Source organism: Otolemur garnettii, unplaced genomic scaffold (genome assembly GCF_000181295.1).
Source record: "Otolemur garnettii isolate 467f Iridium unplaced genomic scaffold, OtoGar3 scaffold00047, whole genome shotgun sequence".
Classification (NCBI taxonomy): Eukaryota; Metazoa; Chordata; class Mammalia; order Primates; family Galagidae; genus Otolemur; species Otolemur garnettii.
This window is the reverse complement of record NW_003852442.1, coordinates 3,704,217-3,729,636: the sequence shown is the minus strand read 5'-3', so window position 1 is coordinate 3,729,636 and position 25,420 is coordinate 3,704,217. Positions and strand designations below refer to the sequence as shown.

At 42.2% G+C, this 25,420-nt stretch overlaps 2 protein-coding genes across 3 annotated transcripts in view; one reads left to right on the top strand and one right to left on the bottom strand.

Annotated features, from left to right (window-relative positions):
* The window catches only part of CMC2 (C-X9-C motif containing 2), a 22,079-nt gene extending 3,624 nt beyond the window's left edge, over nt 1-18,455 (bottom strand). The window contains exons 1-3 of one of the 2 annotated variants that reach the window (XM_012806127.2): nt 18,121-18,225; nt 11,734-11,801; nt 11,476-11,591 (exon numbers count right to left, since the gene is read on the bottom strand). In XM_012806127.2, coding sequence (XP_012661581.1) covers nt 11,476-11,556 — 81 coding nt within the window. In that variant the 5' untranslated portion in view covers nt 11,557-11,591; nt 11,734-11,801; nt 18,121-18,225. Of the gene's footprint in view, nt 1-11,475; nt 11,592-11,733; nt 11,802-18,120 lie in introns of both variants that reach the window. The other variant, XM_003791309.3, reaches the window with a different exon arrangement.
* Nucleotides 18,456-18,512: 57 nt separating this feature from the next.
* Nucleotides 18,513-25,420, top strand: part of CENPN (centromere protein N) — a 20,890-nt gene continuing 13,982 nt past the window's right edge. The window contains exons 1-2 of the mRNA XM_003791307.3: nt 18,513-18,624; nt 23,210-23,390. Coding sequence (XP_003791355.1) covers nt 23,220-23,390 — 171 coding nt within the window. The 5' untranslated portion in view covers nt 18,513-18,624; nt 23,210-23,219. The remainder of the gene's footprint in view (nt 18,625-23,209; nt 23,391-25,420) is intronic.

The window sequence follows — 25,420 nt, the reverse complement described above, 5'->3', positions numbered from 1 at the left end:
AAAAAAAAAAAAAAACATTTTCTTTTCTCTAACTTACTTTATTGTAAGAATACAGTATATAATACATATAACATACAAAATATGTTAATAGACTGTTTATGCTATTGGTAAGGCCTTCTAGTCAATAGTAGGCTTTTAACAGTTAAGTTTTGAGGGAGTCAATATTTATATATGCACTTTTGACTGCACAGCCCCCCCATGAGTTCCCCAACCCTCAAGTTGTTCAAAGGTCAACTGTATATAAATAAATAGGCTTATCCTGATCCTTCTTACCAATTGGAATAAATAAATGTTCTACAAGTAGAAACAAAGATAAAAAAGACCTTTTCCTTGATTAAGGGGAAGCCTGGTAACCTCCCCAAACCTCACAAGGACAGTGTAAAAGTTTTATCACCTAATCCCCCTGAGGGGCATGTTGAAATTACAGCAGGACCCATTCTCTAGCACAGGCAGTGGTGGCCAGCTGCGTGTGGGGACACTGACACCAACCACTTACTCCCAAACACTCTGTCCCATGATTCGTAAACACTTAGTGCCAGAGCCATTTTCTCATTTGGCTCTATTCAAAATGTCACCAAAAAACATCAAATACATGGATTGCACCATCATTAGATGCCCAACATAGGCCACATAAGCAACCCACTAATTTACATCATATGAAATTTATGTCTGAAGTTCAAAGTCAGTTTTGCTTAAAAAACAAAACAAAAAATTCCTAGTTGTTTCAAAGTCCTACACCTATTATCTATCATGGCAAAAAGTATGAATGCTCTAAAGCAGGTTAAGATGAAGCCTGAAGTTAAGAACCCCAATTTTAGTAGGGCCATAATTAGTGTATTTGCACTTCGTGATTTTCAAAGGAGGGTCAGACAGCATGGTAAGCTGCTATGACATGACATAAAACGCTGAACTTGTAGTTGTGATAATAAGCACATCTTTTCCTTTTCTTTCTAATTAAGGCTTTCATGGAAACCAGACAACACATAATTAGTAAGCCATGCCTCATGCTGTTTCTTTTTTTCTGCTTCACTGCCACTTTAAATGTACTTTTCAGGTCCACACTGAATAAGTGGTCAATTTTTCTGGCAAGCACTTAAGACAGGCTAGAATCTCCTATTTATTACCTAACAACATTTCCCAAATAAATATTCCCTGTGGTTTTCCTAAACTACTTCCTTGACAACAAATAAACAGAGACAAGGTGTTTTTATGCCCCTGTCAAGCGGAAGTAACAGAAGAAAACTAGACTTCAAATGTAAGACAGTATTTCTTAGTTTACTTTACATTTACTCATATCATCCCATATATATACATCTTAATTTTTTTTAAAAAATCAATGACAAAAACTAATTCATATGCTTTTCTTTTTTCTTTCTTTCTTTTTTTTTTGTGGAGACAGAGTCTCATTTTGTCACCCTCAGTAGAGTGCCATGGCATTATAGCTCACAGCCACCTCAAACTCTTGGGCCCAAACAATTCTCTTGCCTCAGCCTCCTGAATAGCTGGGACTACAGGCACCTGCCACAACACCCGGCTATTCTTAGAGATGGGGTCTCACTCTGGCTCAGGCTGGTCTCCAACTCCTGAGCTCAAGTAATCCACACACATCGGCTTCCCAAGTGCTAGGATCACAGGAGTGAGCCACTAAGCCCAGCCCAATTCATGTTTTTCATCTCAATATTAACTAACCCCAAATGAGAATTATACTCTTGCAACATTATGTTAAAAACTATTACACCCAATGCCTCAGTGAAACGGGTAGGAGACAGGCCTGTCGACTGCAATTCTTCTGTACATACACAGCATAAGTCTCCAGTACCTGTCTTTTTCTTGAGAAATGAACCAACTTAGCAGTTGAGGAAGTGCAAGAAATCAATAGATACCTGAGAACCTTTTACATGGAGGGTAAAGTTCCAGGCACTGGGGCTACAACAGTTATAACTAGGGCTACAGCAAAGTGGAGCTGGGCCCCACCAGGGAAGGGTGGGAAGAGACAAGTAATAATGTGACAGCCATAAAGCGGTGGTTCTCCAAGTGCTGTCCAGGGACACGGAGGTTTCTAAGATCTTTTCAGGGAATGCACAAGGTCAAAATTATTTTCCTAAAAATACAAAGACCTTCTCTGTTTGTTTCCCTTTCATCTTCTCACAGGGTACAATGGTGTATTCCAGGGGTTACATAACAGATTTACCTAATTCTCATATATTTTCAGACATAAAACTGCAAGAACTACCATCATAAAGTAGGAAATGTATTATGTATGATGTTACTGAATTACAGAGTAACTGTACCCAAAGAATCTAGGCCAGGAAAGGAGAAAAGGGAGACAAAATGACCAATTAAGCTGAAGAAAACCTACAGGATAAAACCTGGGTGAGTGCACAGTAAGCAAAATAGTAAAGGGGAAAGAAATACTAAGGTTTATACGAGAGAAATAACATTATCAAGTAAAACTGCAAAAACAGGCACATAGGAGTGAGGCAGAGGGAGTCGTGAGAGCTGCAGGAGAGAGATGAGGCTGAGAACTACCCAGGGACCAGCTTCAGGAAGGCCTTGAAACACAAGGTGAGAAATTTAGATTTCATCCTATAGGTAAAGGGAGCAACGTGGAAAGTGGATCTGGACGAAGAGGACAAAATGGTCAGGAAATCAGACAGATGTCATTTACAGGTGCCCCCAATAAGGTTGGCATGGACAACGTTAAGGGCACCGGCAATAAGAACAATGCTTCAAGAGATATCTGGCAGAAGAAGGGGCAACACCTGGTGGTGTCCTTATGTGAGGAGTGAGGCAGAGAGGGTTAAAGACGACATGATTTTCTGACTTGGGCAAGTAAATCTCATTCATTAAGACAGAAAGAGGTTTTTTTAAAAAAATAAATTTGTGTCCAGACATACTGAGTTTATTTGTGGAAACACTAAGTCTACCATCCAGTTGAGAAAAGCAGATCTGGATGAGAAGAAACTGAGCCGGAGATAGAGATTTGAGAGTCACTGAGACCAGGGAAGCGAATGGACGTTTCCAGGAAGATGGAGCCTGAAGAACAGTCAAGACAGGGTGGTCTGCTGAAGAGATTGACACATGACCAGAGAAGCAAAACGGGGTCCAGGTAAGGGAAGATGAAGAAGCCCGGGAAGAGGGAAGCAAATGCCAGCTGGCAGGAAAGTGAGGTCACTACTGAAAACACCCACGGACAGAGCCACAGTGCAGTCTCAGAGACCTTGGCAGTTTGGGACCCTAGAGAGGGCAGAAGACAAACTGAAAAGAGGAAAAGCAATTTCTTTCAACAGTTTGCTCTGAAAGGGAAGCTAATACAGTGAACCAGAAGGCTGAGGCTATCAGAAGGGACTTTATGTATTCACTTGCTCAGCATAGAAAAGATGTGGGCATTTTAAAACATTAATAGGAAGAAGACAAAAAGGAAAAATACAAAGATAAAAAATGCTGGATAAACCCAATTTTCAATGACTTTATGTCTGGGTAAAGGAATAAAAGTTATTTTTTGTTTGCTTTCCACATTTCTAGACTTTTTATACTATGTACAATGACACGTATTATTTACCTATTTTGTAAATCAGAAAAAAGTACACACAGAGGCTTCCAAGTAGCTTTGGGGAGAACAGCTGTTCTAAATTCTGTACTTTGACTATAGACAAAATATCTGAGTCTTGCCGACAAATGCAGGCAAAATAGGCCAGTAGATCAGAAGCAGCCTGTAGATTCTGACAGCCCTGGAAATGACATTTGGCTGCAAAAACCATAGAACTATAAAACTGGAAAGAATGATAAAAGCACAGCAAGTTAGGGCTATTTGGAGATAAAACAGTCATGTACTTCAAGAGGGCTGGAAAGCACCGTGGCCAGCACTGAAAGGGGCACTGGGAATGACAGACCAATTGACGACGAAGATTATAATACAGAATTACAGATTCAAGGCTAGAAGACACCTTAGGTAATCTAATGCATTCATTTTATCAATCAGACAACTCAGATCTTATGTAACATGTATTTACTATACGTTGAGAATGCAGGAAAACAGGTAATCTGAGCTCTATCAAAAGTAATGATAAACAATGAACACGTGGACACCACCTGGGTGAAGGGTGCACTGAGAACTGGGCAACACAGTAAGATTCCCCATCTCTACAAAAAAAATTAAAAAAAAATTAACTGGGCACGCTGGTGGATGCCTATTGTTCTAGCTATTCCTTGTGCAGAACTGAGGCTAAGGCAGAACTCCTTGAGCTCAGAAATTCAAGGTTACAATGGGCTATAATTGTGCCACTGTATCCCAGCCTGAGTGACAAGCAAGAACTCTCAAAAAATGAGTAAGTTAACAAAGAAAGAAATTATCACAGCCAACAGGAGCCTGAAGAGCCATGATACCCAAGAGTAATGTGTATCCTGTATGCAATCTGTAACATAGAAAAGATACTAGGTAAACACCTAACTTGAATAAATCTGAACATTTAAAGTATGGACTTTAAATAATGATCATATATTGATATTGGTTTATTAAGTATAGCAAATGGACCTTACCAGTGTAAGATGTTAATAACAGGGGACATAGGTGTGGGGTATATGGGAATGCTCTGCACTCCATTCACAATTTATTTATAAATCTAAAACTGTCCTTAAAAAGTCTTTTTTTTTTCTTGAAACAGAGTCTCACTTTCCTGCCCCTGGTAGAGTACCATGGCATATAGCTAACAGCAACCTCAAATTCTTGGCCTCAAGTGATCCACTTGCCTCAGCCTCCCCAGTAGCTGGGATTATAGGCACCTACCGTAACACCAGGCTATTTTTTAGAGACAAGGTCTTCCTTTTGCTCAGGCTAGTCTTGAACTTCTAGGGTCAAGAAGTACTGGGATTACAGGTGTGAGCCACTGCACCTGGCTAAAAAATGAAGTCTTTTCAAAAATAAAAATTAAAAAACAGCTGTACAGCGTTCCATCCTGTGGCTATACCATAGGCTGGGAAAGGTTTCTCCAACATTTGCATTTGCAAACAATGTTGCTATTTGTAATTTTGTACGTATGTATTTCCATATTTTTTTTTTGAGACAGAGCCTCAAACTGTCCCCCTGGGTAGAGTGCTGTGGCATCACAGCTCACAGCAACCTCCAACTCCTGGGCTCAAGCGAGTCTCCTGCGTCAGCCTCCCAAGTACCTGGGACCACAGGTGCCCGCCACAACACCTGGCTATTTTTTGGTTGCAGCCATCATTGTTGTTTGGTGGGCCTGGGCTGGATTCGAATCCAGCACTTTAGGTGTATGTGGCTGACGCCTTAGCCACTTGAGCCACAGGCACCAAGCCTGTATTTCCATATTGTTAAAAGTTACACTTTTAAGTTAAATTCCATGAAGCGGGAATGATGGGGGCAAAACGTAAATACACTGCAGTTTTGCTAGACATTGTCAAACCCTTCTCTCTAAAAGAGATACTCAATTTGCAATCCCACCAAAAATGTAAGAAAAGTATCCTCCTGCTACCTTTCCTACAGAATTACTGTCTCCTAGAGGATAAGAAATGGTATCTCAGGGTGGCGCCTGTGGCTCAAAGGAGTAGGGCACCGGCCCCATATGCCAGAAGTGGCAGGTTCAAACCCAGCCCCAGCCAAAAACTGTGGGAAAAAAAAAAAAAAAAGGTATCTCAGCATATTTAATTTGTTTATAACTACTGAGTGAGGCTGAATATCTTTACGTATGCTTACAGGTCACAGGTAAAGATGTTCTCTGTTTTTGTAAATTGTCTATTCATGCTTTTGCTCATTTTTCTCTTTTATTTTTGGCCTCTTCTTCCCCTTAATTGTTAAGGATCCTACATTTATCAGGGCTATCATCTCATTCTCTGTTACCTGTTACCAACAGTTTCTCCCAATTTAAAAAACTGGCCTTTGGGCATTTTTTTTTAATACAAATAATGCAAATTTATCAGTCTTTGATTTGATGGCTTCTGGAATATGGAGTCCTAGTTATGCAGCCTTTCCCTACACTTAGGTTATATGGAAAGCTAGACGTGTTTTCTGGGTGTCTGTATTCCCTCATTTCTGACATTTCAATGTCTGGTCCATTAGAAGCTGACTCATATGTTAAATATTTTAACTTTTTCCAAAAGGATCTATAATTGTCCCTGTGCAATTTATTTAAAAATCCAACTACAAAACTTCTATTTCTGACCATGAAGGAATAACTGGTAAGAATGAGATCTCCCATACAGTATATGGAACAACTATTTTCAGGCACTGAGACCACAGAATGTGCAGGACTAGGATACCTGACAAAGAAACAAAACCAGGTGAACCCTACATCCACCCAGCTTTCCTAGAGTCAATTTCCAAACCACATGGCAGGCAAAGAGAAATCAAGGAGAGAATGGTGGTCTCTCTGAGCTGAGGAGACAGATGCCAGAGTGCAGGGAGGTTGAGACAGCTGTAATTTGTGAGGTAGAGACACCCACAAAGAACTCCAGAAACCTGCCTGGGTTGTCTTGACTCACTAAGTGTGCATATGGATGTGTGTTGGATGAATCTCCACAAGGCCACAGTAACTACAAAGAACAAGACAGCAATTCTAAGCTGGAAAACACAGAGAGGTCAGAGAGGGCCTGGTGTCAGTGTCATTCTTATAAGCCAGGGTAGAGAGCTCACTAAACTCAAGTTCATCAGTAGAGAATCGAGAAAAATCACGCTTGGCAGGTTCTAATCCCCAGCCCGGACCCACCAAACAACAATGACGGCTGCAACCAAAAAATAGCCGGGCGTTGTGGCGGGTGCCTGTGGTCCCAGCTACTTGGGAGGCGGAGGCAGGAGACTCGCTTGAGCCCAGGAGTTGGAGGTTGCTGTGAGCTGTAATGCCATGGCACTCTACCCATGGGGACAGCTTGAGGCTCTGTCTCAAAATAAAAAAAAAAAAAGAAAGAAAAATCACGCTTTAGTAAACTGGAATAAACTAAAGCCAGATGAAGGATACTCCAGATGTGCCCTAAAAATACTTAAAGAACACCCCTAAAGAAAAGGATCAAAGTAAATGTCCATAAGTAAATGAACAGCCTGCCAGTAGAAAAGATAAACTCCAAGTGGTCAATACACATTATTCAGCCTCAAATGAAAACTAGCAAACATATTTTTGTAGAAATTGAAAAGCTGATTTTAAAATTAATAGGGAAATAAAAGGACCTAAAATAGGCAAAACAACTTTGAAAAAGGACAAAGTTAGAGGATTTAAATGATCTGATTTCAAGACTTACTACAGGCAACAGTAATCAAGACAGTGTGGTACTGGGGCTAAGAATAGAAATATAAATCAGTGGAACAGTTTAGAGAGACCAGAAATAGACCCACTCTCATATGGTCAATTGATGTTTGACAAAGGAATCATGAAAGCAGTGGGAAAGAACAGTCTCTTCAACAAATGGTGTTGAGGCGGCACCCGCAGTTCAGCAGCTAGGGCGCTGGCCACATACACCTGGGCTGGCAGGTTGGAACCCTGCCTGGACCACCTTAAAAAAACAATGACAATAGCAATCAAAAAATAGCCAGGCATTGTGCAGGGTGCCTATAGTCCCAGCTATTTGGGAGGCTGAGGGAAGAGAATCGCTTGAGTCCAAGAGATTGAGGTTGCTGTGAGCTGTGACACCATGGCACTCTACCCAGGGCAACAGCTTGAGACTCTGTCCCCCAAAAAAACACATGGTACTGAAACAACTGGATATCCACAGGCAAAGAAAATGATCCTCAACTATACCTCATACCATACACAAAAATTAGCTTGAGGCCAGGCGTGGTAGCTCACCCCTATAATCACAGTACTCTGGGAGGCTAAGGCAGGTGTGGACTGCCGGAGCCCATGAGTTCAAGACCAGCCTGAGAAAAAAGCAAGACCCCATCTCTACTAAAAATAGAAAAACTGACACAAGAGGATTGCTTGAGCCCAAGAGTTGAAGGTTGTTGTGAGCTATGACGCAACAGCACTCTACCCAAGGAAACAGCCTGAGACTCTGTCTCAAAAATACAAAAAATTAACTTGAAATAAATCATAGATTTAAATGTAAATGCTAAAACTAGAAAACTCAGGAAGAAAACACAGGAGAATATACAAAGACCCTTAGGGCATAGGAAAAATGCTCATAAAAGAAAAAAAAGGATAACTAAGACTTGACCAAATATACAAGGTGCTCTTTGAAACATATCCTTAAAAAAAAAAAAAGTCACAGACTGAGAGAAAACATTCATAATATACCTATCAGACAAAAGATCTGTGTACCAAATGATAGTGAGAATGCTTATAACTCAACATGACAACCTAATTTTTAAATAGGGGCCAAAGATTTTACATGAATGGCCAATAAACGCATGAAAAGATGCTCAAAATCATTAGGCATCAGGGAAATACGGTTCAACACCAATGTGAGATACTAGTACAGTTCCTAAAATGGCTAAAGTTAAAAGATATATAACAACATCAAGTGCTGGTGAGGATAGGGAGCTGACAGGAATTAAATCAATGCAGAATGGAAGAGTCTGGTAGCTCCTCACAGAGTTCAACACAAACCTACCACATGACCTAGTCACGCCACTTCTAGGTATTTACCCAAGAGAAACAAAAAGACCAAAGACTTATACGTGAACATTTACAGCAGCTTCATCCAAAACAGCACAACTGCAGAAAAACTAAATGCCCAACAATAGACATTGTAATTATGTCCATACAATGAAATACTATCTGAAATAAAAATAAATGAAATATAGTCATAGACAACACCATGTGTGAACCTTGAAAACTTACATGAAGCAAAATATAAGGATGTGCAATGTAGAGCACATTTATAACAAGTTCTAGAATAGCACAACTAACCTCTGTGAACAGAATGTAGTTCAGTGGTTACCAGCGTCAGAGATGAGGACTGGGGACTCACTGCAAAGGGCTACAGAGACTTCTTTGATAGAAATGTTTTACATCTTGACTGTGATGGTGGTTGTATGGGTGTTTTATATTTGTTAAAACTCATTAAACTGTACACTTTAGATGTATTTCATTATAAAATTATACTTCAAAAAGGTTAGTATTTCTAAAAGTTCACCATTAGTTCCAGATGCCATCTTTATTATGCATAAGAACCCTTTTGAAAGAGGGAAAACACGTTTGATTCCAATTTAAAAATAGGGACCAAAAGGCAATATGCAAAAATAAACACATAACAAAGATTACTTAAAAGGACTGAAAATCTCTGGCCCTTAACTTAGGAAATGAATATGAAGAGATAACGTCCTTATTTATGTCTAGTTTTATGAAAAACACACAACACTTCAAGGAATGTACTAGCAAAATGCTCAACGACAAACTGAGATGTGATTCCACAAGTCCCTTTTTCTCCCATCCCTCCACTGGCAGACCTTCGCCTTTAATTTAACTGACCATGTATAGAATTGAAATATTCTGCATTAAGTCACACAAATAATCAGTTCCTATTCTTTAAAAAGTAAACATTTATATTTTTACTTTAAAAAATCTAAACATCATACTTTACTTACACAATCTGGCTCCTTTTTCAGTTGAATCATTAAGTGGGAGGGTATGAAAATCAATCCTTGATCTAATGCATGGTGAAAATAGCCTAAAGTATGTTGTTATTGACAACATGCTTTGAACCAGTAAAAATATAACTTCACATGTTATTAGTATTACTTACCACCTAACTTTTGGTCTTTAAAGTTTTACTCATTTAAGTGATACTATCATTATAATTTGATGTATCTACAGTTTATGAACATCATGAATAAAATAATACATCATACAAAGTTACAAAAAATACAAATGCTTCTCACAACAAAAGTGTCATGCATCAAACTTCAGCAAAAAAAGCTAAATATTCAACAGTTACAAAAGTATCAGCTGATATAATCCCCAAAATGTGGAAACAGCCTAAATGCCCACCAACCCAGGAATAGATTAACAAGCTGTGGTATACGTGGAATGGAATGGCTGCATGGAACACTCTGCAGCCATTAAAAAGATGGAGACTTTACATCCTTTGTACTGACCTGGATGGAAGTGGAACTCATTATTCTTAGTAAAGCATCATAAGAATGGAGAAGCAAGGGCGGTGCCTGTAACTCAGTGGGTAGGGAGCCAGTCACATACACTTTGGCTGGCAGGTTTGAACCTGGCCCAGGCTATCTGAGATAGCAGTGACAGCAAAAAACTAGCCAGGCATCACGGCGGGCACCTATAGTCCCAGCTACTTGGGAGGCTGAGGCAAGAGAATTGCTTAAGCCCAAGAGTTTGAGGTCGCTGTGAGTTGTGACACCACAGCACTCTACCCAGGGTGACAGCTTGAGACTCTGTCTCAAAAAAAAAAAAAAAGAGAGAGCAGGGCCTGTAGCTCAGTGAGTAGGGCGTCAGCCCCCATATACTGAGGGTGGCAGGTAGTATCTGGCCCTGGCCAAACTGCAACAAAAAATAGCTAGCCATTGTGGTGGGCACCTATAGTTCAGCAACTTGGGAGGCTGAGGCAAGAGGATCGACTAAGCCCAGGAGGGTGAGGGCGGGCAGTGGTTTGAGCTGTGATGCCATAGCACTCTATCAAGTGTGACAAAGTGAGACTCTGTCTCAAAAAAAAGAATGGAGAAGCAAGAATCCTATGTACTCAATTCTCATATGAGGACAGCTGATGACCTAGTACACGATGGGGGGTAGGGGAAGGGGAGAGTAGAGACAGGGAAAGAGAGAGGGGGTGGGGGGAGAAGGGAAGAGTAGAGAAGGAAGAAGAGAGGGGGGTGGGGGGGGTCACTGTGTGTAACACACCTTTTGGGGGCAGGACACAATTAGAGGGACTTTACCTAACAAATGCAATCAATGTAACCTGTTCTTCACACCCTCGATGAATCCCCAACAATAAAAATAAAATAGATTACCTTGGGGAAAAAAAAAATATCAGCTGGATTTAATATATTCCAAATACAGGTTTCTTTTCTATTTGGGTTTCAACCATGGAATTTTACTTCCATTCTATTAAAAATTACACAAATAACATCACATTAGACCAATCACAAATCACATCTAGTAAACATCTGATTACACGAAATGTTTCCACTATCATTAAACACAGAACAGTAGCCATCAAAAAAAGATAATCTTGGAATAATTTCACTATGATCAAAAGAATCAAAATTGAATATAATTGTTCTAACGCACTACGAAGTATTAGGAAAGGGAAAGCATCTTATTTAAAAACATGGATTCCAACTATTACATATCATTTCAAAAGTCCCCTAACGAACCACCATGTTGATTTTTACTAACCATAAAAGGAAATGGTTTCTGAATATTCACCCCCCTTGAGCACTAATCTTTACTAAGCTAAGATCAATAATCAAAACACCATCATTCCCCTCCATTAATGGAGATAACATTGTACATCAGGGTGTTATACTTAAGTTTCACTTTGGCTTTAGTCCTTTTTCTGCACTCTTACATTTTTGTGACATTCCTTAAGCAAGTTAATCAAGATGTTGCATTCTTCAGTGTGCAAGTGTGGAGATAAGTCAGGATGCATCTTTAGGAGAAGGTGACGAATCACAGCAGTGCAACCTGTGGATACAAGAGTATCTTGAATATGCATGACTGTTTGTTATTGCCACCTAAATGTATTTTTCTGTAACCGCCCTCAATGACCTTTATCAAGAAAGAATGTTAACTATTAACCAGCTATAACCTTTGGCAAATTACTAACCTTAAGGCTCAGCTTCCGTATCCAATGATCTAACACACTCAGCAAGTCCTCAGGAGAGTGGAGAGAACCTGCAAGTTCAGAGAAGAAAAGCAGGAGTCCTCAAGATACTCAAATGGATGCTCAGTCAGAAATAGCTCGCCTCTCTGTATTAATAAGCCTGATTTCGGATAGTTTCCCATTCCAAAAATTGATCACAACTCATTTTATTATTCAGGTGCAATGGTACTAATTAAGAGAACTGGCTTATTAATCCTTTTAAAAAATGTATGTAAGACCTCTGAGAGAGTTTAAGGGGCCATTAGTTAGTCTCACATTAGTGTGAATTAATATGGACTGCTTTCTTCTTCTTCCCTTTTTTTTTTTTTTTTTTGAGACAAAGTCTCCCTATGTGGCCCTCAGTAGAGTAGTACTATTGCATCACAACTCACAGCAAGCGCCAACTCCTGGGCTTCTTAAGCAATTCTCTTGCCTCAGCCTCCCAAGCAGCTGGGATTACAGGCACCCGCCACAACGCCCAGCTATTTTTTTTGCAGTTGTCATTGTTGTTTAGCAGGCCCAGGCTGGGTTTGAACCCCACAGCCTGGGTGTATGTGGCCGGCACACTACCCAGTGAGCTACAGGCACCGCCTGGACTACTTTCTTCTTAACATCTGGCTAAAGAAACCTAACAATGAAATGAAACAAGAAGCAGATTTTGAAACAAAACAAAACAATACAGATACACCCAGAAAACAAATTATTATACTGAAAACCTGAAGCTGGAATCTCTCAAACTAAGTTAAACTGGTTCACTCCAAGGCAGGGGAGATTAGTAGGCCTCGTCAAAGAAAAGACAGTATTTTGAGGTGACTGCTACAATTATTTAATGCTATTTACCTATTCTTTTTTTTTAAATCAATTCTTTCTAACCCGAAAATGATCACCAAAAGAACCAATTAGTTCCTTTTTATTTTTATTTTTTGAGCTGGACTCTCCCTTTGTCACCCTGGGTGGAGTGCCGTGGCATCATAGGTCACAGAGGCCTCACACTTGGGCTCAAGTGATCCTCTTGCCTCAGCCTCTCAGTAACTGGGACTACAGCCTCCAGCTACAATGTTGGATTGTTTTCAGAGATGAGGTGTCACTCTTGCTCAGGTTGGTCTCAAACTCCTGAGCTCTGGCAATCCACCAACTTAGACTTCCCAGAGCACTAAGATTAGGCGTTAGCATCACCCAGCATCAATTAGTTTCTTTAATCTTTTAAAAGCTCCCCCAAAATATAAACATTGGAACCATTCCACACCCCTTAGAATAGCTGCTATAAAAAAAAAAGTGTTGAGAGCATAAGGAGAAACTAGGAAACCTGTATACTCCTGGTGGGAATGTAAACTGGGACCACCACTATGGAAAACGGTATAGCACGTCTTCAAAAACCTAAAAAACAGAATTACCATATGACACAGCAATTCCAATTCTAGTTACATAACACCCCAAATTGAAAGCAGAGTCCTTAAGAGTTATTTGTTGTATGCCTGTGTTCATAACATATTATTCCCAATAGCTAAAACATGGAAGCAACCCACATGTCCACAGAGGTGAATGGACAGGCACTGCGGAACAAACATACGAGGAAACGTTAATCAACCCTAAAAAGAAGGAAATTCTGACATGCTACAACGGAGATGAACTTGGAGGACGTGCTAAGTGAAATAAATCAGTAACAAAAAGACTAATACTGTGCACTTCCACTTGGGTGAGGTACTTACCATAGTCAAAATTACAGAGACAGAGAGTAGAATGGTATTTGCCAGGGAGAGGGGCAGAATGGGGAGTTAGTGTTTAATGGGTTTTACAAGATGAAAAAAAGTCAGGGAACTATATGGTGGTGATGGGTGAGCAACATAATATTTGTTTGTTTTTATTTATTTTTGGTGCCATGACTCACACCTGGAGGGTGAAGTGAGAAGAACACTGAGGCCAGGAGTTGCCTCTAGAAAAAAATTTTTTTAATTAGCCAGGTGAGGTGACATGTGCCCATAATCACAGCTACTCCTCAGGAGGCTGAGGCAGGAGGACTGACTGCTTGATCCCAGGAGTTCAAGCAGGAGTTCAAGGCTACAGTGAGCTATGACCAGGCCACTGCACTCTATCTAGCCTGGGTAACAGAGTGAGACACCTATGGGGGCAGGGAGGATCAAACAGACCAAAAAATGGACAAAAGGTTTGAATTGCTAATTTGCCAAAAAAAAACAACACAGGAATAGGTTAATTATGCTTAGGAAAGATGCTCATTATCATTAGTCTATTGGGAAATGCAAATTAAAATTATAAAATACCATTACACTCACCAAAATAAAATGCTTTAGAAATATGGAGACACTGGACCTCATGTATTGCTACTGAGGATGTCAAATAGTACTAAGGCTATAGAAAACTATTTAGCAATTTCTTAGTAAGCTAAACCAAACTTACCACCTGACCCAGCAGTTGCACTCACAGGACTCTAGCCAAGAATAATGAAACCACATAAGACATGTATGTGAATGTTCACAGGAGTATTATTCCTAATAGCCAAAACTGGAAACTATCCAAATGGAAGATGTTGGGATAAATGGACAAACCAAACTGATAAACCAAATAGGTTAACCTATGTAATGCAATACTAGTTAGCAATTAAAAGGAAAGAACTACAGATGCATGTCTCCACATGGATAAGCCTCAAAAACCTTATACAAAAACTCAGATGCAGAAGACTATTGTATCAAACGTATGGAAAGGGAAAATTTATAGAAACAAAAAGCAGATCATTGGTTGCGAAGATGTTGGTTAATTTGCAAGTGGACAAAAAGAAACCTTTTTCGGTGATGAAATGGTCTAAAACTGAATTGCTGGCCAAGAGCAGTGCCTCATGCCTATAATCCTAACACTGTGGGAGGCCCAGGCAGGTGGACTGCTTGAGCTCTGGAGTTTGAGACCAGCCTGAGCAAGGGTGAGACACCCGCTTCCCACCTGTCTCTATTAAAAATAGAAAAACTAGCCAGGCCTTGTAGCAGGCGCCTGTAGTCCCAGCTACTGGGGAGGCTGAAGCAAGAGAATCGCTTGAGCCCAAGACTTTAAGATTGTTGGGAGCTATGATGATGCCCAGGGTAACAGAGTGAGACTTTGTCTCCAACAACAATAAAAATAACCTGAATTGTGGTAATGGTTGCATTAACACCACAAATTTACTAAAATTACTGAATTCACTTACAATGATTGACTTTTACAGTATGTACATCATACCTCAACAAAGGTGTTAAAATAAAGTTCTGAGAAATTCTAACTTCCATCCACCTCTCACTACCAACAAATTAAAAGTCTGAACAAATAATTCCAGAAAATTACAATACAGCTACTATTTCAAATTGCAACTTATAAAAATGCCAGTAGATGACTGTTCATTAACTACTAAACACACACAAACACAGCACAGCTGAAGATCACTAACCAGGCTGTTGCACCAAGAATCTATCTGAAATGAAAAATGAAAATGCAGTAAATCCAGTTTTCTTTGCCTGCCACTGACAACGTCCTTTGAATGACAGAAACATTTTCTCTCAGAAAAATGAACTGGAAATCAAAGGGTGGAAGTCGCAAAAGGCAAATGTTATCTTATTGGATGGCCAACAATGAGGCAGACGGTTGCATTAGGCTGAGTTACCTGCAGTTGTAACTTGTCCAAGAGAGTGGTGTGGTCAATTAAAGACGTCATAGAGTATGTTCTTGCACTGCATGCTTAACTTTCTTCTCTAATCTAGCTCACAATTAAATCATTTTAGGCTATGCCCCCAAATAAAATGTATATGCAAAGGAAAAACACTTGCTATGGCAAGTGGCTCACGCCTGTAATCCTAGCACTTTAGGAGGCCAAGGCGGGAGGATCCCTTGAGCTGAGGAGTTCAAGACCAGTCTGAACAAGAGAGAGAGAGACGCCATCTTCACTAAAAATAGAAAAATTAACCATATATGGTATGGGCACCTGTAAGTCCCAGCTACTAGGGAGGCTGAGGCAAGAGGATCTCTTCAGCCCAAGAGTATGAGGTTGCTGTGAGCCAGACATCACGGCACTCTCCCCAGTGTGACAAAGTGAGACTCAAGGAAAGGAAAGAAAAGGAAGGAAAACATTGAAAAGGTACATGTATCATGATTACAGCACCTCCCTGCCAGCCACATCCACTTCCCCAAGCATGCACATGATACCAAAACAGTCCACTAAAATGCTTTAAAATTTTTTCAACTGTGAAAATGTGATGTTTTGATATCTGGCTAACAGGCCCCTAACAAAACAAGTTTAACTTTTCCTTGGGACTTGACTGGGAGGGTAAAAGCAGTAGGGTACTCTCACTGAAGGCCTATTAGTCTTACTTCATTCATTCCCTCACTTTAGTCTACCAACTCCCAGGTAAAATCTCCCTACTGAGTATGGTAGCAGATTTCAACCACCAGGTGGCACAATTTTAGAAAATAAATAAATCAAGAGCAAGCAATATATTAATATTCACTGTAGCACAAATTGGTAAGCATTTTTTTTTTTTATTGAATGGTAACTATGTACATTAATGCACTTCTGGGGTACAGTGTGGGGTTTTCACATGCAATCTGAAATACTTCCATCAAGCTGGTCAACACAGCCTTCATGTCATTTTCTCAGTTATTGCTTTAAAACGTTCACATTCTACTCTTAGAAAGATTTACCTGTACCCCTATAAGAAAAACCTCAGAAGTGATCCCTCCAAGCCCCCTCCCTCCACCCATTCCCCCTCCCTTCTCCCTCTGCCCTCCCCATATTCTTAGGCTATTTGGTTATAGCTTTCGTATAAAAGATATAAATAGTTTCATAATAGGGGTGTGTACATTGGGTACTTTTTCCTCCATTCTCCTGATACTGGTAAGCATTCTAATAACACACTCTGGCAGACTTGTAATCACAGAACCTTGTACACGTATTTTAATGCCACTTGGTTATTCTTTAGAAAGATTTGGCTATTGTGCACCTGCACAGGAAGAAGTTAACACTACAGTAGCAATTTCTAATGGTGCTTTAAAAGAAACAAAAAATAAGGCCAGAAGAGTCTGTTGAGTCTGAAGAATCGGTTCTCAGAAAAAAACTGTAAACTAACACCTTATGCTTTCTAACACACATTTTTAAAAGCCTACATTCAGAAGGCCCTGATGTCAGTTAAATTATTATTTTTCAAACTATGAACCATTATCACAGCAGAGGTAGCAGACATAGCAGGGACTGCCAACCATACCCGCTTCTACTTGCCCCAACACAAAGTGACTGTATCTAAACCATTGCTATTGAGTAAGTTTTCTCAAGAACGTTGTAGTTTTCCTTGAACAAACATTTATTAGTCCTTATTAGATGCTCAGCACTCTGCCAAGTCAATTGAATTTCAAAGAAAAATATCAAAGAATACCTCAAAGAACGCACAGGTCAGTGAATGAGTACTCTTGTAAATGCACATCATAAAAGCCCTATGCTTGCTGAATATTGAATTCACGATGAGCGGAGACTGAGAATTAGTTCAGATTTCAATACAGTAAAAAAAAAAAAAAGGATGAAAAGAGGCTCGTTTAAAATTAACAAGTGCAAAAGCTTGTACGTATAGGAAATACAAAGGGCACTGCGGCAGAATTCCTTTGCCACTGCAAACTTCTATGCACTTAAAGCTTTAAATAAAGGTTTCCAAAACTTACTGAACGACTCTACATAAAATGCCTCCTGTGAAAACACAAACACGGCAAGTCTTTAAATTCAAGAGATCGGAACGTCCACTTTCCTCGCAAAGTGGGCTGATGGAGGGAGACCTTACAGGACTCTCGTGTCCCAACACTTATGAGTGACAACTTTCACTGAAGCTGAAATAAGCGGTAACAGACCCGCATTCTCTACACGCAAATTCTCATTTCCCAGATGAGCAATAACAAAGACATTTTTACTGAGCGCTCGGCGCCTCCAACTGTGTTAAGCAAGGGCTTCACTTCTCAAAGCCGACGCGACAGGTACCCACCTACGGCGAGAAAGCCAAGGCTCAGAGAACGGAGGAGCCGCCCAAGGTCACCAGGCTGAGTGGCTTTGCGAGTGAGCAAAGCCTGCCCTCAACCACCGCCTGTCCCCGTCAAACGCCGGAGGGCAGAACCCTCAACACGTACCTCCAGCCACCCCAGCAAATTCTCAGACGCCGCAGTCCAGCTGCAGCGCTGCCAGAATGAGGCCGCGGGGGCCGGCGCTGCCCCGGTCCCAGTCCCGGAGGGCCAGCAGGCAGCACCATAGAACTTGGCCCCCCGGGGAGCGCGCCCTCAGGGGACCGGAGGAAGGACACCGGACCGCTCCTCAGCACAGCCCCAACTCCCGAGACTCACCCGACTCGCGGCCACACTGGGAACGCTGAAGTGGTCCACAGCGGAGACGTCCTCGCCGACAGCCGGCGGCCCGGGAGGACAGAACAGGCGACACCACAGGCGGCGGACGCCCGGGCGCGCTCCCCGGCCGGCCCGCCCCCGCCGCACCTGAGGCGCAGGCGCCGCCCGGCTTGGACGCGCCCATTCTCGGGCACTGTGGGGGGAGCCGCGCGTGCTCCGAAGCACGGCAGCGCCTACGCAACAGGCCGAACCAACAAGCCAAATTTCATAACTGAGACTAAACTTCACTTAAACAATCTTCTCTACTAAGAAGAGTGACGCGGGGCCTTACCGAGGTCCACTTCTGTCGCTCCTCCCAGGCGGCCCCCAGTATGCCAGCTAGAGCCCAAACTTTGAGCTCTGGTGGGCGGAGCATGACGGCGACGGGAACTGCAATTGGTGGCTTTGAAGGCGCGGCGGGCGGGAACAGCGGCTGAGGATTGGGACGGCTGGAGATGTGGGCCGGTAAGAGAGTCCTTGGCGGTACAGGATCGGGCCCCAGACGGGTGCGGGAGCCTTGAAGAGGCCAAGTCGCAGGGCTCTGGGGCGCCTTTTTCACGACTGCGGCGTGTCCTAGGGCTCAACTCTTGATTCGGGTTGGAGGCGGGGATCTAGGAGGAGGTTAAAGTAAGAGCGGGCGGTGACGCGAGCGCGGTCGTGACGTCACTTCCGTCCGCGGTGGGGCGGGGCCGAGCGTTTAGTGTAAGCGCGCGGGTGCGGAGCGTGCCTTCGTGTCACGTGACCGGCTGCTCCGCTATCCGGAGCTACCGGTTGCCACCCTGTCCAGTTTTGGGGGTTTTGTTTTATCCGCGATCTCGTCTCGGCGTCCTTCATTTTTCGTCCCAGCACCCGTCGCATTACTCCTTACGGACCTGTTGCCGCTCTGGGCGGTGTATGTCTACAGGCCCTTTTTTGTCAAGCGTGTCTTGAGAACCTACTCTGTGCTGGCACTGTCCTAACGCGCTGGGAAGTGCAAGGAAAGTTTAAATAGTCACGGGGAAACGTTTATTAACGGCAAGGTTAAACACTCCACCAGATTTCTTTAGAGTGGTGTGCTGCAGACTTTACTCAGAACCCTCAATCCGGAGCCCTGCATGCATTCTGCCTCTGTTTACCTTGGTAAAGGCCCAGCATTCTTCATTTTATCAGCTGTCCCAGTTCCAAGTGCTCTTAATAGGAAGTGTTGGTTTGGTGGGAGTTCTAATGCTTCCCAGACGTACTGCTTAGGGTATGTAGTCATTCGTTCCACAATAGTCTATTAAGTTCGCGAGCTCCCTAGACTTTTGAGTAGAGTGACGCTGTTATTCGGGGGAGAAAACAAACGTAGTTCCTGCCCTGGAGTTCAACTTCAGATAGTATGGAATGTGGGGGAATAACTTGATTGAAGGTGTAAATAAGTCTGTCTGAAGAGAAGCTATCTAAGCTAGCTAAGACCTGAATTACAACAAGAAGTCACACAAATGAGTATGTGAAGGAAGAACTTTCTAGACAGAGGAGACTGCAAGTGCAATGACCCTCCTCCAAACAGATCTTTTCTTTTTTTTAATAGGGCTAAGAGGCCAGTGTAGCTGGACCAGGTCAGAAAGAAGGAGAGGGAAGTAAGGGCCAGACAACACAGGGCCTTGGAGACCATGGGGAAGATTTTACTTTTTTTTTTTTTGGAGACAGAGAGAGTACTGTGGTATCACAGCTTACAGCAACCTCCAACTCCTGGGCTCAAGCGAGTCTCCTGCCTCAGCCTCCCATGTAGCTGGGACCACAGGCACCCGTCACAACGCCTGGCTATTGTTTTTTGGGTTTTTTTGGTTGTAGCCATCATTGTTTTTGGCAGGCCTGGGCTGGATTCACACCCACCACCTTAGGTGTATGTGGCTGGCACCTTAGCCACTTGAGTCACAAGCACCGAGCAGAAGATTTTACTCTTAACCCTGGACAAGGAAACAAGTCAGACTCCATTTTCCTGATCCTGTCTTTTCTACAATTTTAATTAATTATTTTTCTCTTTCTAAACAAGTTAGTCATTCCTCTTTATTTTTGTTTTACAGTTGTTTTACAAATTGTATATTTTTACAGTGTAGTCATCTACCCATATCTTTTCAAAAGTGAGCAATGATAAATTATGTTCAGTGTTTAACATACACTTTAGATGACAGAAATAAGGTACATCCAGGGAGATATTCTTCTGGTAGTCCATAGAAAACTCAGAATTGTGATGGAAGCAGTGGAGATTGACAGCCTGCCTTCTGCCTTCTGTCTTAAACATGGCCATTAAGGCGTACATGTACCTTCCTAAAAATAGGCTATCAAAGGAAACTAAAGTCTACAGATACTCTGTTTAGAAGTCACACATACTAGGTTTTTATGTTCTATATTGAGAGAGAAAGAGAAGCCCATCAGTGTCCCCAAATGAGGTAGCAGAGTTAAGAATAGCTGTCACTGGCTCGGCGCCTGTGGCTCAAGCGGCTAAGGCGCCAGCCGCATACACCTAAAGTGGCGGGTTCAAATCCAGCCTGGGCCGCCAAACAACAATAATGGCTGCAACCAAAAAATAGCCGGGCGTTGTGGCGGGCGCCTGTGGTCCCAGCTACTTGGGAGGCTGAGACCGGAGACTTGCTTGAGCCCAAGAGTTGGAGGTTGCTGTGAGCAGTGAAGCCACAGCACTCTACCCAGGGGTACAGCTTGAGGCTCTGTTTCAAAAAAAAAAAAAAAAGAATAGCTGTCACCCTTGGCCTACAACTTCTGCTCTGAGGAGAGTAATACAAGTGCTCAGATCACACCTGTAATCCTAGAACTATTGGAGGTTGAGGTGGGTGGATTGCCTGATCAAGAGTGAGACCCCATCTCTAAAAATAGCCAGGTGTTGTGGCAGGCACCTGTGTAGTCCCAGCTACAGGAGGCTAAAGCAAGAGAATCACTTCAGCCCAAGAGTTTTAAGTTGTTGTAAGCTATTATGACGCCTCGGCACTCTGCCAAGGGTGACAAAGCAAGACTGTCTCAAAATAAAAAAATAAACAAGTGCTCAGAACCTCCCTTCCCAACACCACAGCTTTAATATGGCCCCTAGGTCATGCTCCTGGAGATTACTGTCCTTGCCTTTTGCTGAGGGTGCCGCACCAGATTTGGGGCTCAAGATCTTTCAGATAATTTAAGAATCTCAACCTTTAGGCATGAGACAGAAAAGGTCCTCTCCAGCTATTAGCATGTCCTCTGGACTCATAAATCCAGTTGTTGATTAAGTATTGCCACGTGGAATCTCACAGTTATCTTAACATTTATAGGATCAAAACAGACTTACAAAGATCTTAAGCTTAACTTTTGCCCCACTCACTATCTTGGCCATCTCAGCTAATAGCAACTTCATCTTTTGACGTGTTTGGTAAAAAGCTTGGTTTCATCTTTGATTCTTCTCTTGGTCTCACAGCCCATATCTAATCCATCAAGAAATCCTGTGAGCTCTGTCTTAAAAGCATACCCGAACTCAACCTATGCTCACCCTCCACGTTGGCCCACGGTCACCTTTTACCTGCATTATTGCAGTGACCTCCCCACTGGCCTCCAGCTTCCACACTTGCCTCCTCAGACTATGTTCTCAGTACAGGATTGACTAATAGAAAACCTAAGTGGTCACATTTCTACAGGGGCAAAAAAAGAGAAGAAAAAGAAAAAAGAAAACCCAAGCAGGAGTGTATCTCAGCTCTGCTCAACACCTGCTAGAGTAAAAGCGTTAGCCCTTGCAGTGGCCCTCAGGGGCCTCTACTGCCTCTGACCTCACCTCCTCCTCTATTCCTTCTCTCTCTTTCTCCTCCCTCATGGGAGGCCGCTGACCTCAGGCTTTTGAACTTGCTATTCCCCCTGCTGGGAAACTTTTCTTTCTCTCTTTTTTTTTAAAGACAGAGTCTCACTGTAGAGGGCAGGGGTGTCATCACAGCTCACTGTAACCTCAAACTCCTGGGCTCAAGCAATCCCCCTGCCTCAGCCTTCCAAATAGCTGGGACTACAGTTACCTGCTACAACACCCAGCTAGTTTGTCTATTTTTAGTAGAGGCAGGGGAGAGGGGGTTGTCTCCCTCTTGCTCAGGCTGGTCTCAAACTCCTGAACTCCCACCTCCCAGAGTGCTAGGATTATAAGCTTGAGCTACCTCGCTCAGTCTGCTTGGAAACTTTCTACCACATGACTCCCTCCCTCTACTGCAAGGATCGCCTCAAATGTCACTTTCTCTCTGAGGCCTACTCTCTCCAGCCACCCCCTCACCTCACTCCCTGCCTCCCTAGCACTATTCTAATTTCTCTACAGCACTTCTCACTTTTAACATATTTTGTGATTTTTCCTCTTGTCTCTCTCTACCCACGAAAGTGGATGCTCCATACTAAACTGGATTTTTGTCTTTTTGGCCAAAGACATACTGCTCCCCAGTGCCTAGAAGAGTGCCTGACATGCACAGATGCTCAGTAATTAGTTACATGAATAAGTGAATGAATGAATGATTTATACTCATTATCAGCAAAAGATAAAAATACTTTAGCCAGAAGAGGAAAGATAGCACTAGTTTTTGTTTTGGGGTTGTTTTTTTTTTTTTTTTTGAGACAGAGTCTCACTATGTCACCCTTGGTAGAGTGCTGTGCTGTCACAGCTCACAGCAACCTCAAACTCTTAGGCTTAATCTATTCTCTTGCCTCAGCCTCCCAAGTAGCTGGGACTATAGGAGCCCACCACAACGCCCAGCTATTTTTTTGTTGCAGTTGTCATTGTTGTTTAGCAGGCCTGAGCCAGGTTTGAACCCGTCTGCCTTGGTGTATGTGGCCAGCGCCCTAAACACTTGAGCTACAGGTACCGAGCCAGCACTAATTTTTTAACATTTGAAAATATATTTAAATACACAGCTTAAGGAGAAAAAAATTAAGTCTTCATGCCAAAAGTGTTTGCAGAGTGGCTAAGAAAAGGTAAACCTTTGGGTGTTTGACCTGCCAATCAAAACCCCAGCTAAAAACCATCCTGGAAAAGTCTGTATTTGGTTAATACTTTGTTGTGCTGTTTTTGCTTTTATTAAAGGGCCCAAGAGATGGATGAAGCTCTTGCTGAGTTTATCAAGAGGACTCTCTTGAAAATCCCCTTGACTGAAATGACAACAATCCTAAAAGCCTGGGATTTTTTGTCCGAAAATCAGCTGCAGACCGTGAATTTCCGGGAGAGAAAGGAATCTATCGTTCAGCACTTAGCTCTGCTGTGTGAGGTAATATGTTAAAAGTGATTAGTCTTCAAAAACATGCAACCCCTTTGTGGTTGTCTTTTTTCCTATTCTTTAGTCCAAAAGGGATTTAAAGCAGCTGCTAAACTGTTTGTGATGAGATCTGTATATTCCCTGCACTGTAGCTAATTTTTAATTGGCTTTTCCAACTTAACAAGGAGTAGTTACAAACAGGAAGAAGGAAAAAGTGAATGAAAGAAAAAAAATGCAAATTAAAATAAGGAGCAGCATTTTTTTCTTCTTATTTTTTTAACCTAGCCAATGATCAAAGATGAAAAGATAACACCTAGATATATTGGCAAAGTTGTGAGGAAAGAATTACTCTTTCGGCTCGGTGCCTGTGGCTCAAGTGGCTAAGGCACCAGCCACGTACACCCAAGGTGGCAGGTTCGAATCCAGCCCGGGCCCGCCAAACAACAATGGGCTGCAACCAAAAAATAGCCGGGCGTTGTGGCGGGCGCCTGTGGTCCCAGCTACTTGGGAGGCAGAGGCAGAAGACTCGCTTGAGCCCAGGAGTTGGAGGTTGCTGTGAGCTGTAATGCCACAGCACTCTACTCAGGGGGACAGCTTGAGGCTCCTGTCTCAAAAAGAAAAAAAAAAAAAAAAGAATTACTCTTTCTTTCACGCATATTTACTTATTTGCTTTTTGTCTTGAAATGTTTTTAGACTCTCAGAAGAGTTGCAAGTATAGTACAAAGAATTTTCATGTTACACTGTAGCCTTCCTTTATTCACTGTTAAATAAATATACTTTTTGGCCTGACATGGTGGCTCATGTCTGTAATCCTAGCACTATGGGAGGCTGAAGTGGGAGGATCGCTTGAGCTCAGGCGTTCAAGACCAGCTTGAACAAGACCGAGATCCTATCTCAGCTAAAAGTAGAAAAACCAGCTGGGTGTTGTGGCAAGCACCTGTACTCCCAGCTACTTGGGAGACTGAGGCAGAAGGATCGCGGAAGGTTGCGGTGCACTAGACTGAGTCCATGGCACTGTATCCCAGGAGACAGAGTACCACTCTATCTCACAAATAAAACTATAAATATAAACAGCCGGGCGCAGTGGCTTATGAGTGTAATCCCCGGCCAAAACTGCAAAAAAAAGAAAGAAAAAGAAAAGATGCTCAAAATCATTAGTTATTAGAGAAAATACAAATTAAACCCTCGATAAGGTCTCTAACACACTTAATAGAATGATTAAAATTTAAAAGATTGATCATAATTAGTGGTCAGTGAAGCACATTGCTTCAAACTAGAGGAGAGACAGGAGCTCTCCTGCAGGAATTTGGTAACAGGGTACAGCACTTTGGAAATGTTTGGCAATTTCTTTAAAGGTTAAGACTCATGTTTACCATGTGATTCGGCCTATTCCCCTTCTAGGCATTTACCCAAGAGAAATGAAAACATGTCCACACAAAGTTGTACTCTAATGGCCACAGCAACATTATTCCTTATAGCCCCAAAATGGAAACAACCCAAGTGTCCATCAGCAGGTAAATGTGTAAACAAATCATGATATATCCATACAATGGACGAGTACTCAGCAATAAAAACGAATGAACTCTCCACAGATGCAAAATCATAGATTAATATCAAAATAATTATGCTTGGTAAAGGAAGCCTGACCCTCACCCCCTAAAAAAGAGAGTACATACTTACTTAACAATCACGTGAAACTCTAGAAAATGCAGACAAATCAGTAGTGACAAAAAGCAGATCATTGGTAGCCTCAGGACCCAGGGTTGGGAGGGAGAGAAATGAGAACAGAGAATGGTGGGAAGGGGAATATGAAAGAGGCATTCAGTAATTTGGTGGGACCGGTCACTGTGTGGTGACTGTTTCGTGGCTATATCTGCAAGTCAAAACTTAACCAAACTGTACACTTTAAATATGTGCAATTTAATGTGTGATCATTATACCTCAATAGAGTTTTTTTTTTTTTTTTTTTTTTGAGACAGAGCCTCAAGCTGTCCCCCTGGGCAGAGTGCCGTGGCATTACAGCTCACAGCAACCTCCAACTC